The 13012-nt window shown below is 57.0% G+C and overlaps 2 protein-coding genes across 5 annotated transcripts; one reads left to right on the forward strand and one right to left on the reverse strand.

The window, feature by feature from the left end:
- Positions 1-1101: 1101 nt before the first annotated feature.
- On the reverse strand, positions 1102-10596 carry LOC132335337 (hydroxyacylglutathione hydrolase, mitochondrial). Of its 4 annotated transcripts, none has more exons than XM_059861789.1 (9): positions 10519-10596; positions 7508-7689; positions 6179-6243; positions 5265-5382; positions 4276-4384; positions 3351-3454; positions 2850-2951; positions 2532-2611; positions 1102-2186 (listed from the first exon to the last, which is right to left on the reverse strand). In XM_059861789.1, the coding sequence occupies exons 2-9, from the start codon at positions 7610-7612 to the stop codon at positions 2087-2089; spliced, it is 783 nt and encodes a 260-aa protein (XP_059717772.1). In that variant the 5' UTR covers positions 7613-7689; positions 10519-10596; the 3' UTR covers positions 1102-2086. The 4 variants fall into 4 exon arrangements, with proteins under 4 accessions (XP_059717772.1, XP_059717771.1, XP_059717774.1 ...); XM_059861788.1 differs by having other exon boundaries at positions 10418-10568; XM_059861791.1 differs by lacking the exon at positions 10519-10596 and adding an exon at positions 10236-10376.
- Positions 10597-10637: 41 nt separating this feature from the next.
- Positions 10638-11631, forward strand: FAHD1 (fumarylacetoacetate hydrolase domain containing 1). The gene has a single exon (XM_059861792.1). It carries the CDS (start codon positions 10714-10716, stop codon positions 11398-11400), a length of 687 nt encoding a protein of 228 aa, XP_059717775.1. The 5' UTR covers positions 10638-10713; the 3' UTR covers positions 11401-11631.
- The last annotated feature ends 1381 nt before the right edge of the window (positions 11632-13012 follow it).

A 13012-nucleotide genomic window follows, 5' to 3' on the forward strand; every position in this document is an offset into this window, starting at 1 on the left:
CGCAGCGTGGGGCGGGCAGAGCCCGCACGGCCCGGCCGCTGCGACACCCTGGGGACAGGGGACAGCCCCTGCGCCACCCTGGCGGCCCGCGGCGCATCCTGACTCCGCCGGGCTGGAGGAAGGAAGGGAACCCCCAGCCCTGTCCCCAAAATCAGCCCCTGCCTGCCCCCAGGGCCAGCGGGGGACAAGGGGAGGGGTGGGGGGTGGCACTGGTGGCACTGGAGCAGCGAGGGCAGAAGGTGCAGAGCGGTGCCGGACACTGGAACTGCTGCAGGGGGGTCCGGCAGGGTCTCTGCCCCAGGGACAGGCTCCCAGCCCGGGTGCAGGAAGCCCCAAAAGCTCAGGAACAGAGCTGAGCTGAGCTGAGCTGAGCTGAGCTGAGCTGAGCTGAGCTGAGCTGAGCTGAGCTGAGCTCCCCCAGCCGACACCAGAGCTGGGGCAGGGCTGGCCATGGCCCCCACATGGAATTTGAGACAGAGTCCAAACATTCCCCCCAAAACCAAAGCCAGCACTGTCCCATGTCCCCAAGTGCCACATGCACAGGGCTGGTAAATCCCCTCGGGGATGGGACTCCACCCTGCCCTGGGCAGCTGTGCCAGGGCTGGGCAGCCCCTCCAGGAGGAAATTCTCCCAAAATCCTCCCTGAGCCTGCCCTGGCCCAGCCTGAGGCCGTTCCCTCTGCTCCTGTCCCTGTTCCCTGGAGCACAGCCCGACCCCCCAGCTGTCCCCTCCTGGCAGGAGCTGTGCAGAGCCACAAGGGCCCCCTGAGCCTCCTCTGCTCCAGGCTGAGCCCCTTCCCAGCTCCTCAGGAATTCTCCAGCCCCTGCCCAGCTCCCTCAGCCCCTCCTGGGGCTCCAGCCCCTCCATGTCCCTCTTGTCCTGAGGGGCCCAAATGCCCCTTGTGAGGAGGGACTGGCACTCAGAGGCAGCAAAACCAGGGCTGAACCCTCTCTGTTCCCCTCCCACAAAAATGCAGCTGCCACTAAAGCCCCTGGGGTCCCCAAAATGCCACCCACTCACCCCAGGATTAGGCACAATGACACTCCCAGCTGGTTGATTCCAATCTCCAGTCCAAACCCAAGAAATTAAGGAATCTGTGAGTTAACAACCTCTGCTTCCAGCTGTTATTTATTTCCCCTCTGGCCAGCCCTCAGGACAGTCACACCCATCAGGACAGTCACACTCAGGTGTGGCAGCACAGCTTTAGGCACCACTTTTCTCTCTGAACTACACAAAATTCAGCATTTTAAAGCAAATGGTGCCACCCCACATCCCTGCTCACCTGGGGACAGGTAACTGCTCAGCTGCCTGTCACTGCCAGGCCTGCTGCAGGGCTGTCACCACAGCTCAGGGGGACAGTCACTCACCAGGAGTGGCTGGCCCTGCATCCTGAGGCACCAGCCAAAGCCCAGGTCACACACAGGGGACAGCAGGCAGCAGGTTCATGCAACAGCCTCGGGACTCAAAGGGTGCAAGCACAGCAATGCCTGGGGACAAGAGAGCAGCTGGATGGCCCCAGAGCCACTCCCAGAGCCACTCCCAGAGCCAGAGCAGCCCGGGGGGCTCCCCAGTGACACCCTGGAGCAGCACGGGCACGGCAGGTCTGTCTCTGGAACTGGATTTAGCCAGGAGGACACCCAGAATGTTGAAGTAGCAGCATGGAGGAAACATTGAAATCTTCAGCTCCTGAATTTGGTCTCTGCTTCACACAAAGACATCTCAGTCCCACCTTCTGCATCCACAGCAGGCTCCCACAGAAAGGAGAGAAGCTTCTTCCTAAACCTCCAGGTTTGATCCTGCCCAGCCTGGAGTCTCACACCAACACTTGCACAATGATCTGCAGGTGACACGTGACAGCTTGAGAGAGCAAGAGGAGGATAAATATTCTTCATCATAATATAAATATGCTGTAGAACATCTCAACAAAGGCAAAGTGCTTTTTTTTTTCCTTAATTAAAACAAAACAAAAAACCTAAAGAAAACTTGTCTCAACCACGACAGAAGATTTGACTCCTAAAACATCTGAACGGTCTAAGTGACGCTTGAAGTGACATTAAAGTGATGATTAAAGTGATGCAGGCAGGGCTCAGTCCTTGGGCACTCTGAAGTTGTCCTTCTCTTTCCTGATGGCCCCCATGACCCGCACAGGGTCGCTCTCCCCAGCGTGCTCCTGGACTGACTTCTCCCTGCCAGGAGGAAGAGCAGGGTCAGGATGGAATCCCAGCTGTGGAGCACCAGGGGCAGGGCTCAAGGCTGCACTCAGCATCCAACACTGGGCTTTGGCACAGCTCTCAGCCTGGTTTCAAGGCTCGGGAGGAAATGGGACTCCTGTGCCTCTGCTGGATGAAGGACAGGACACAGCAAAGCCTGCTCTGCCTCCTGAGTCAGGGAAGGATGCTCAGCACAGCCCCCAGATGCAGGAACCTTCTGGCAGCACAGGCAGTGAGAGCCCTGGAGGCAGCCAGGCAGGGATGTGGGAGGCACTGGGACATTTCCCCCTTGCCACAGCCCCCCAGGCAGGGGCTCCCTACCTCACTCTCATGAAGGGGTTGTAGGTGAACTCCTCAGCGATGGTGGAGGGGATGGTGGGCTCTCCACTGTCGTACTGGGCCTGCAAAGAGGGACACAGAGCTGCTCCACCAGGAATTCTGGGGAGCAGGGAGTGCCCTGGACAGAGCAGGAGCTTCCAGGCAGGGAACAGCAAACTGTGGACACAGCCAAACCCTGCTCCCTGCAACACAGCATCCTGCAGCTCCTGGCCCTCAGCTCCCTCTGCTCTCCCCAGCACTGTCTCCTCTCCTGCAGCTCCTGGGCAAGGCTCTGTGTGCAGGGAAGGAGGAGCAGCTCACCTTGGCCCAGGCCAGCTTCTCCTGGATGCTGGGGTTCCTGGGCTCCACGTGCCGAGCAAACTTGAGGTTGTTGATGGTGTACTCGTGGCCACAGAAAACCCTCTGGGAAGAGGAAGGGACAGTGACACTGGGCACTCCAAAGGCACCAAGGGGGACTGCCAGGTGCCACCAGCACAGCAGGGACAACACACTCAACCCAACACCCCCAAATGGAGACAGGCACAAGTGCCAGACTCAGCAGGCAGGACAAGCTGCCAGCAGAACAGATGAGAGAGCCCCATGTCCCAGCCTTTAATAACCAGCCCCAGCTCCTTCCCCACAAAGCACAAACACATTTGGGGCAGGCCAATCCTCTCCAGGGCACTGCAGCCATCCAGCAGCACAGAACTCCTGCAAGCATCCACTCCTTGCACACACCAGAGTCTCCCTGCACAGCAGCACCCTCAGGGTGTTTGTGTGCTCTGTGGGCTGGCTCACTCACACAAAAGGAGAGCTTTGTACCGTTCTGGGGTCCAGGCTGCCCAAAATCTCAATCAGTGCCTTGTACATCTCTTCCGGGGTGCCCTCGAAGAACTTCCCGCAGCCAGCCACGAACAGGGTGTCACCTGCAGGGGTGACATGGCATCAGGCCCACAGCAGGCTGCCCACACCAGCCTGAGGGCTCAGCCCTGCCACTGCTGCCCCAGCACAGCAGCAGGAGCACGGGGACAGCCAGGCTGTGCCACACCACCACTGGGGGCACAGGCAGCCTCACCAGACACCTCCTGCCAGCACCTCCTACCTGTGGGCAGCCCCTGTCCCCTGCTGTCCCTCCTACAGGGGACAAGAACACTTGTTCTTTGCTGTGAACCTGAACAAAGGTGAGTCACCTCTATTTGCTGCCCAGTGCTCCCTAAACTCTTGTTTAAGGCTCTTTCTCTTCCATGCAGGAGCTTCTGTGAGCTCTGGAGAACACAGGGATGAAGCACAGCCCCAGGGAAGGGGAATCCTTCTCCCCAAACCAGGATCCAGGCCCTGGCCACCAGCAGTGGAGCACCAGCCCTCCCTGAGTCCCCTACTCTCTCCTCTCTCTGCTGTCAGACCTGAGCACAGATATATGGAAAAGCAACAGGGTTTGGGATCAGCCAGTTTGGCCTCAAACAGGAAACCAACAGCTCCCTTTTCCAGGAAAAAAAATGCTGGATGTAGGACTCATCCAGGACTCACTCCTGATGCTGCCTGCAGGGTGGGCAGCCCTGGCTTACAAACCCAGAGGGGCTTCCCCAGCTCCACCTACAGCTCCTGCTTGGAAAGGGGAGCAAGATGTGGGTGTTAAGCAGCTGCCCTGGCAGGAAGGGAGGGATGGCAGGGATGCACATCCAGAGCCAGAGGCACCCAGGCAGAGGGGGAGCTTCTGTTTTTGCAAGGGAACCTCCCAACTCCTCACCTGTAAAAACTGCAGGTGGCTCGGAGCTATTTGGCTTAGTCACATAATAACAGATGTGTCCCGAGGTGTGACACGGCGTACTGAGGCATTTCACACTCAGAGATCCCACCTGGGAAGAAGGCACAACACTAAAACTGAAGCTGCAATGGCATGGTTAGAAAAGAATTGCTACTCTCAGTGCTCCAATGCTCCTAAATCTGCCCCAGTCTGGCCAGGAAGCTGCAGCTCTGCTCCTGGGAGAGCCCAGGGAGGGAGGGCTGGCAGGGAGCTGTTTCCTCCAAGCAGGTGTCCTGACAAAGGGAACTGCCAGATCCTTTCATTTCCATGCACAGGGACTCAAAGCCTGGCTGGCAGCAGGAGCCAACAGAGAATCCTAAACAAAGCTGATTGAGTGTGAAAAAAGCTCCAAACAGAAATGGAGCTGAAGGGGAGAAGTGGATGAGGAAAAGGCAAAGATTCAACACAGCCTCATCTGCCCACCTTCCTGTGCCCCCTCCTCTGCTGCTGCCCCTCCCAGGCTGCACCCAAGGCCAGCAGTGCCCTTCACGCCTGCCTGCACCTGTCCCAGCAGTGCTGTCACCTGCCAGCTCCCTGCCAACAGGGGACAGGCAGGCAGCAGCTGGCACTGCTGTCCTCACCCCATCTTCCAGCTGGCATCCCACAGGAACACCTGGATCTGTTCTCCTGGATTGTCACCATGCCCCTGGCAGAGCACAATCCCTGCTCTGTCACACAGCCCTGCCCTGTCACACTGTTCCTGTCCTGTCCCCCAGCTGCACAGGGACACCCAGCATGTCCCAGGTGCCCCAGAGCTGTCCCCACACAAGGCAGAGGGGTCGCAGTCCCAGGGCTGGAAAATGGTGAAAGCTGCATTTCAGCCATGCCCACACCCCAGGGGTGCTGAAAGGCACCAGAGCTGCCCAGCCCAGGTGGGAACACGGCTGTGCCACAAGGAGGGGGTGCCCAGAGCCCTGCAGGCCCCCCTTTACCTTGAGAGCTGTCAGGTGGGACACTCTGTGGGTCAGGGCCCCCACCCTGCTGTCCCCCCCGTACACGCGCAGCCCCGGCTCCATCTTCACCAGCTTCTCATTGCCTCCAGCATGGTCCCTGGAAGGGGAAAAAATGGATTTGGGGAGGGATGAGCACAGGTTTGTGGTCACTGGGAGTGCAGTGGTAAGCTCCAGGTGATCATTTCTGATCCAGCCTCTCCCAGGATCCATCACTCCTCACAGCCAAGGACAGGCCATGACAACAGGAGTGGAGACCATTTCTCCAGTAACTCGGGCAGCCAGAGGGGGAATCAATCCCTGACAAGGCCACCCCCAGTTGGGAAACAGCAGCCTTAGGGGCTCCCAGTAACCTCTCCAGTAACTGGGGCAGGGAGGGAATGGGGTGAGTGGAAAATGTGCAGTCCAGCACCCCACAAAACACCAGGGAGCAGGCTCACAGTTACCCCAGAGCCCAGCACTGCTGTGCTGCTGGTTTGTCCAGCTCAGGGCTGCTTGTTTCCCTCTCCAGCCACAGAGGTGGCTCCACTCTCACCCACAGACAGGTTACTACAGCAAAACATTCCTTTTACACCCCTGGCAAAGCTGATCCTCCCACAATGCTGACTGCAGGACGCCTCACGGGCCTGTCCTGGCACCTCAGCACCAAGGTGCTCCCTCCCACAGCCACAGCTGCCTCCAGAGCCAGGCACTGCACTGGCTCCCTGCAAAAATCAGCATTGTAAAGGTGAAAGGCACTGACACACAGCTCTGCACAAGGCATCTGCTCAGAGCAAGGCCAAGGAATGAGCTCTGATCCTTCTGCTCACGCCTCAGCTGCTGCTCAGAGATCACCTGGAGCCAGGAGAGCAGCAGCTCCTGGCTGTGTGTGTGAGGGACCAGGAAAGGGTGGTTACCAGTGGTGGTGGGTGGTCAGGACAGAGGTCAGCTTCACTCCATGCTTTTTGACTGCATCCAAAACCTGCAGGAGGGACACAGGAGGAGAGTCACTCCATGGAACAAGCTGGCAGCACCCCTGGTGGCACCTGGGCACGAGGAGTGAGAGCCACAGCAGCCCTGCAGGGAGCTCATCCCATCCAGGCTGGAGGTAGAGGGCAGCACAAGAGCCCTGACCCAGCCCCAAGTCCCCTTTCCCTTTTCTGGCCTACATCAAATTAGGGCCAAAATCCCAAACCAGGTCAGCAATCCCTGGGTGAGTGGGGGACACAGCAATCCCTGGGTTGAGTGGGGGACACAGCAATCCCTGGGGTGAGTGAGGGACACAGCAATCTCTGAAATTAGGGACACAGCAATCCCTGGGGTGAGTGGGGGACACAGCAATCCATGGGTGAGTGAGTGACACAGCAATCTCTGAAATTAGGGACACAGCAATCCCTGGGGTGAGTTAGGGACACAGCAATCCCTGGGGTGAGTGGGGGACACAGCAATCCCTGGGTGAGTGGGGGACACAGCAATCCCTGGGTGAGTGGGGGACACAGCAATCTCTGAAATTAGGGACACAGCAATCCCTGGGTGAGTGAGGGACACAGCAATCCCTGGGGTGAGTGGGGGACACAGCAATCCCTGGGTGAGTGAGGGACACAGCAATCCCTGGGGTGAGTGGGGGACACAGCAATCTCTGAAATTAGGGACACAGCAATCCCTGGGGTGAGTGGGGGACACAGCAATCTCTGAAATTAGGGACACAGCAATCCCTGGGTGAGTTAGGGACATAGCAATCTCTGAAATTAGGGACACAGCAATCCCTGGGTGAGTGGGGGACACAGCAATCTCTGAAATTAGGGACACAGCAATCCCTGGGTAAGTGGGGGACACAGCAATCTCTGAAATTAGGGACACAGCAATCCCTGGGGTGAGTTAGGGACACAGCAATCCCTGGGTGAGTGAGGGACACAGCAATCCCTGGGGTGAGTGGGGGACACAGCAATCTCTGAAATTAGGGACACAGCAATCCCTGGGGTGAGTGGGGGACACAGCAATCCATGGGTGAGTGAGTGACACAGCAATCTCTGAAATTAGGGACACAGCAATCCTTGGGTGAGTGGGGGACACAGCAATCTCTGAAATTAGGGACACAGCAATCCCTGGGTGAGTGAGGGTGACCCCAGGCTGTCCCTGTGCACAGCCAGCCCTTCCAGCCTTTTCCCCACACCTGAGGCAGCGTGGGGCTCGTTCCCTCCTGGAAGGACATCCTGGAAGGCCATCCCAGAGCCAGGGGGTGTTACCTTCTGGGGCTGCACAGGGTCGACGATGGCAGCCTCCCTGGTGTCCTGGTCGATGAGGAGGTACATGTAGTTGTCAGTGAGGGCTGGCAGGATTTCCACCTTCATGTCGGCCTGGCTCACTGTCTTGGCCTCTCTCAGCTCGTGCTCCGTGTGCAGGAATTTAGCTCGCAGCTGTGCTGGACCTGGGCACCAAAAACAGCCAGAGCTCAGCCCTGGGAGGGGGACAGGTGGGACAGGGCATGGCAGGTGTCCCAGCTCACAGCACAGCCCGACCTGCCCCCTTCAGACACGAGGAGCGAGGCCACCACGGGACTAAACCTGGTGTCCCTCAAGGCTCTGGGTGCTCCAGAGCTGCCCTGAGAAGGACAGGACTCTTTGCTTTCCATGCAGGGGCAACTCTGCCCCTGCTTCAGAGAGGACATTTCAAGGGGCAGGAGAGCAGAATGGAGCTGGTCAAAGGTCAGCCTGGGACAGTGACTTTGCAAAAAAGGCACAAATGACACGTCAGAGCCAAAAAACAAGAAGGAAGGAGGGGAAAAAAAAAAGAGAAATACAGAAATACATGCACTGCTCTGACAGAAATATCCAGTTTGTATTTCTGGGGGAAATGTCATCCTGCACTGCACATGGAGAGGAAACAGGCTCTCAAGGGAGGAAGGCTCCCCACCTGGCCAGGTCTTACTCATGCCTGCCTGATGCAACACCAGAGCTTCCATGTTTGCTTTTGGTTCAATGTTTAATCAGATCCAAGAAGCAAATTCCAGATGCAAATAACCTGGGCTCCACTGCTTGCTGCACAGGCTCTTACAGAAATTACCAACCCTGAGAGGTGCTACCACACAAACTGGAGGAAGGGAAGCCAAGACAGCGAGGCCTGGCATTGCTGGGCCCTGCAGCTCAGAGCTGAGCTCCAACACTTGCAGGGAAAGAGGTGCCAGTCCCTGCAGGTCAGGAACTGCTGTCTGAGCACCCACGAGGTGTTTGCACAACCCAGAGGTGCCTGTGCTGGCTCAGACCTATTTTATTCTGCATCACTGACTCTCCCAAAGGCTCCTGACTTTCCTGCTTGGCCACCTCCCTCCGTGCTGGTGCTCACCCTGTCCCACTGTCCCCAGCCTGCCCACCCCTGATAAGAGCAGCTCTGCAGGAACCCCACAGTCCTGCAGATCTGCTCCTGCTGCCAGCCCAGCCTGGGCACAGGGAGCTGTCAGGGCCCTCTGGCACTACCATCCCACCCAGAGCTTCTTCCCCTTCCACCTCCACCATCCTTGCTCATGAGGGAACCAGTGAAATTAAACACAGTGCTTAAAAAAACCAAACCCAAAGCACAAAGCAAGGGTCATGCACTGGGTATTTACAGGACTGGGAGAAGCATCCCTACCTGCAGTGCTCCTCTGGAGAAGGAGGAGCAGTTTTTCCAAAAAAAAAAAGAACACAAAAAAAGCCCTTATTATTCTTTGATGGGAAAAAAAAAAACCCCAAAAAACAACTGCCTGCCAACAGGGAGAACTTTTGGATGCTGTCAGTCACAAGAGTTATCTATACTGGGTGCTTGTTCGCAGGCCAGACACCAACTAGGAAAAAAAAAATACAACCAAACAAAAGGAAACAACCCAACCTTAACTTCAACTCAAAGGAAATATTCAAATATTTCAAATGTTTTTTTCCTATGAACCATCCCTAACCTTGGCCCAGATCCCACAGCCTCTTTGCGTGTGTAATTTGCAATTCTTACCAAACAAACAAACAAGCTGCACCACATAAGGAAATGTTTCCAAACATGTAATTTCAACAAAGGAATGAGAAAACATCCACCAAGAATGAAATCACTTGTTGTGAGTTGCCATGTGCAGCTCAGCTGCAGCTCAGGAGAGCAGGGAGCTCCTCACGCCCTGCTCAGAGCTGTCCAGCCCAGAGGAGCTCCCTGGCGACGCTCAGATCCTGTCACACACACAGCTCTGCCCCAGAACTCATTAATGCCCAGTGAACTCATTCTCGCCCAGCTTTGTCCCAGGCCTGGAGCGGAGGAGTGGGACAGCAGTGGGAGAGCAGCTCTGACTCACCCACCTGGGCTGGTGGAATGGATCCTGGGCACGACGGAGCGGCCGAGGGGAAAGGCTCTGCAGCTGGAGGCGTTAATGTCAGCAGGCAGGTTCCCTCAGAACCCGGCTGCTTCGTGCACTTCCTCCAGAACGTTTGAGGTTACTCTCTTTCTTACATAAAAGAGTGGAAAATTCCCGTTCCAAGCCAGGCTGTCACTCAGAAATGACTGCACGCCCAACTGCTGCGCTGCCTCACAAGAACCACGTTCACTCTTTATACTCTGCGGGGATTTTTGGGATACCCAGCGAGTTTGTGGCTCCAAGAAAAGTGTCTGAAGCCAGGGCAGCTCCCAGTCCCGGCAGTGGAAGGTGCGGAGCCCACCCTGCGATCCCGGGACCTGGGGAGCTGCCACAGGCTCGCTCTGGCACTGCCACACTGCAGCTCCCGGCAGCGTCCCCGGCACAGAACCCCGGCGATTCTCGCTCATCACAGCCACGTCTTAAAACCCCAGCGATGCAAAACCACCTGAGGAGACTTCCCAGAGAGCCCAGGAGAGGCTTTGAGGATTTAGGCCCGAAATGCAAAAGCAAACTCGGACGGTTTGGGGTCGGTTCCATCACCGGTACAAGCTGTCACCCGCCGAACGCAGCCCGGCCCCCCATCCTCCTCCTCCCTGAGCACTGACCGCCGCTCCGGGGCTCCGCGGGGCCTCCGCGATGGGCTCGGCCCGGCACGGCCCCGCCTGCAGCCCCGCAGCTCCCGGCCTGCTCGGGCCGTGAGTCAGCCCAAGGGCCGGGCACGCCCGGGGCCGCCAGGCACGGCCCGAAAGCCGCCGCGGCCCTGCCGGGGCGCACCCGCCGCACGTACCGGCTCGGAGAACGGCCCCGAGGACGGCCCCGGCTGCCAGGGCGGTGCCGAGCGCCCGCCAGCCCCCGCGGAGCATCGTGCACCCCGCCCGGCCCGGTTACCTTGGCTGTCCGCCCCAGGAGGCGGCGGCAGCGCCGGCACGGCCCGGCCCGGCCCGGCCCGGCGTGCGCGGGGGCGGCGCTGCGCCCGGCCGGCCCCGGGCCCGGCCCCCGGCCCGCCCGCTCACCCCGCGGGGGAGGAGCAGGAGCGGCGGCGGCGCCGTGCGGGGACCGGGCAAGGACGCGGCAAGGGCGGCCATGGCCGGCTCCAAACCGCTGTCCCGCTTCTGGGAGTGGGGCAGGAACATCGTGTGCGTGGGGCGCAACTACGCGGAGCACGCCAAGGAGATGGGCAGCGCCCTGCCCGCCGAGCCGCTCTTCTTCCTCAAGCCCTCCTCGGCCTACGTGCGGGAGGGGTCCCCGATCGTGCGGCCCTACTACTGCCGGAACCTGCACCACGAGGTGGAGCTGGGGGTGGTCATCGGCCGCAGGGCGCAGGCCGTGCCGCAGGACGCGGCCATGGGGCACGTGGCGGGCTATGCCCTGTGCCTGGACATGACGGCCCGCGACACCCAGGAGGAGTGCAAGAAGAAGGGGCTGCCCTGGACCTTGGCCAAGGGGTTCGGCTCCTCCTGCCCAGTCAGTGACTTCGTGCCCAAGGAGAAGATCGCAGACCCGCACAAGCTGCAGATCTGGCTGAAGGTGAACGGGAAGATGAGGCAGGAGGGGGACACCTCGTCCATGATCTTCTCCATCCCTTACCTGATCAGCTACATCAGCCACATATTCACCTTGGAAGAAGGGGACTTGATTCTCACGGGGTCTCCCAAAGGAGTGGGGTCGGTGGAGGCCAACGATGAGATCGAGGCGGGGATCAAGGACGTGCTGTCCATGAGGTTCAAGGTGGCACAGGGCACGGATCCCCGGAGCCCAAAGGGTGTTTGACTGCCACAGCCCCATTTCCATGGAGGCTACAGCACAGCTGGAGTGAGGCCCAGCCTGGAGCAGGTGGAGCCCAGTAGCTCCAAATTCCAAATTTTAATTCCAAAACCGTACCTGGGAACTGGCAACGGAGACATTGGAGAGGGGAATGGGCCTGGCTGTCCTTCTGCATGTGCTTCTCTTCTGCTGATGCTTTGAGTATTGCCTTAAAATAAAAATGACTGATCAAAACAATTCAAATGATGATGTAGGAGCTAAGGCTCATCCATGCTGTGGAAAATCAAAGGTTTATGTGTAGATGAGCAGCCCTAAATCAAGAGTTGCAGCTTTGCAAAGAGTTTCCTCTACAAGAGAAAGATGTTTGATTTTTTGGATTAGTTTTGTGATTCCTCCCTGCTTTTTTCAAACATACAAATTAAAGAAGGATGGCTTTTCCTCCCGCTCCAGGGGGCGAAGGCAGCAGGAAGTGTGCCAGATGTTTGGCAGATTGTTTTTTTGCTAAACTGAGCTTTAAATACATTCTAAAAGTGAAATAATGTAAAAAGATCAGGAATAAAGAAGCATATGAGTAAAGATCACCACCAAACTTTTCTTTTGACTGATTTGAAGGTATTTTTAGTAAAACTGTAACTGCAGCAATTGCTGTTACCCAGTGCAGTGCAGCAGTTGGAGTTTTAAGTGTTTCCAGCTGCTAAAAGCCACGCTGGGTAACTTTCCTCAGTTCCCAACTCCAGCTGTTCCAGCACTCCCCACCGGTTTGCATGACAGCAAGTTATCTTTCAATTCAACAGCAAGTTGTAAAATATAATTTAAAAAATCCTCCCCATGCAAACATCAAAACCTAGATTTTCAAAGGTTGCACAGAACTGGCTCATTTCTAATAAAAACAGATGGATTTTTTTGTTTCTGTTTTTACATAAATGCAAAGCAGCAAAGCTAAACACTTCCATTGATCAGAGGCAGATCTTAGTAACTTCAAGGAAAAGGTTGGTTTTGAAAGGGGGGAGTTCTACAGAGAAAAATCCCATCTCCCAAAGAGAAGCAGCTCTGTGAGAGCAGCACAGTCCAGGGTGCTGCACACCACACTGGCAGAAGAAATTGAAGAATTCCTTTCTAATTCCTTCAGAATTAAAATAGCCATTAGGGTGAACAGTTCTGGAAGAGGAAGGATGAAATGAAAGTGTCTGTACTGTTTGCCTTTCCCATCTCTGGCAAGAGCAGCAGGGAATCATTTGCAGTTTGGTCTCCAGCCCTGGGTATTGACAGAGTTGGGATTAAGTCATTGGAAACATTCCCTTCAGAATGGGAATTGTTATGGCTGGGAAACGTTGAATCCTTTATTGCTGTGACCCAACACTGGCAGCATTTTTGGGCTCTTTATTGCCACCCATGAGTCAGGGGTGCAATCTGGGATTGCTTGTCAGGATTTCCTGTTTCTGTGGGGGTTTTCTCTGTGCCACGTTGCTTTAAGGGCAGGGAGGGCACCAGGGGGATCAGAGTTCCTCAGGGTATCCTGGCCTAAAACCCTTTGGCAGAGCAGGGCTGGGGAATCTCCCTCTGTGTGAAACAGGCTGAGTCCCAGCGTGCTCAGGAGGTGAGGATGTGAGAAATACAC

The sequence above is a fragment of the Haemorhous mexicanus genome, chromosome 17 (assembly GCF_027477595.1).
Source record: "Haemorhous mexicanus isolate bHaeMex1 chromosome 17, bHaeMex1.pri, whole genome shotgun sequence".
Taxonomy (NCBI): domain Eukaryota; kingdom Metazoa; phylum Chordata; class Aves; order Passeriformes; family Fringillidae; genus Haemorhous; species Haemorhous mexicanus.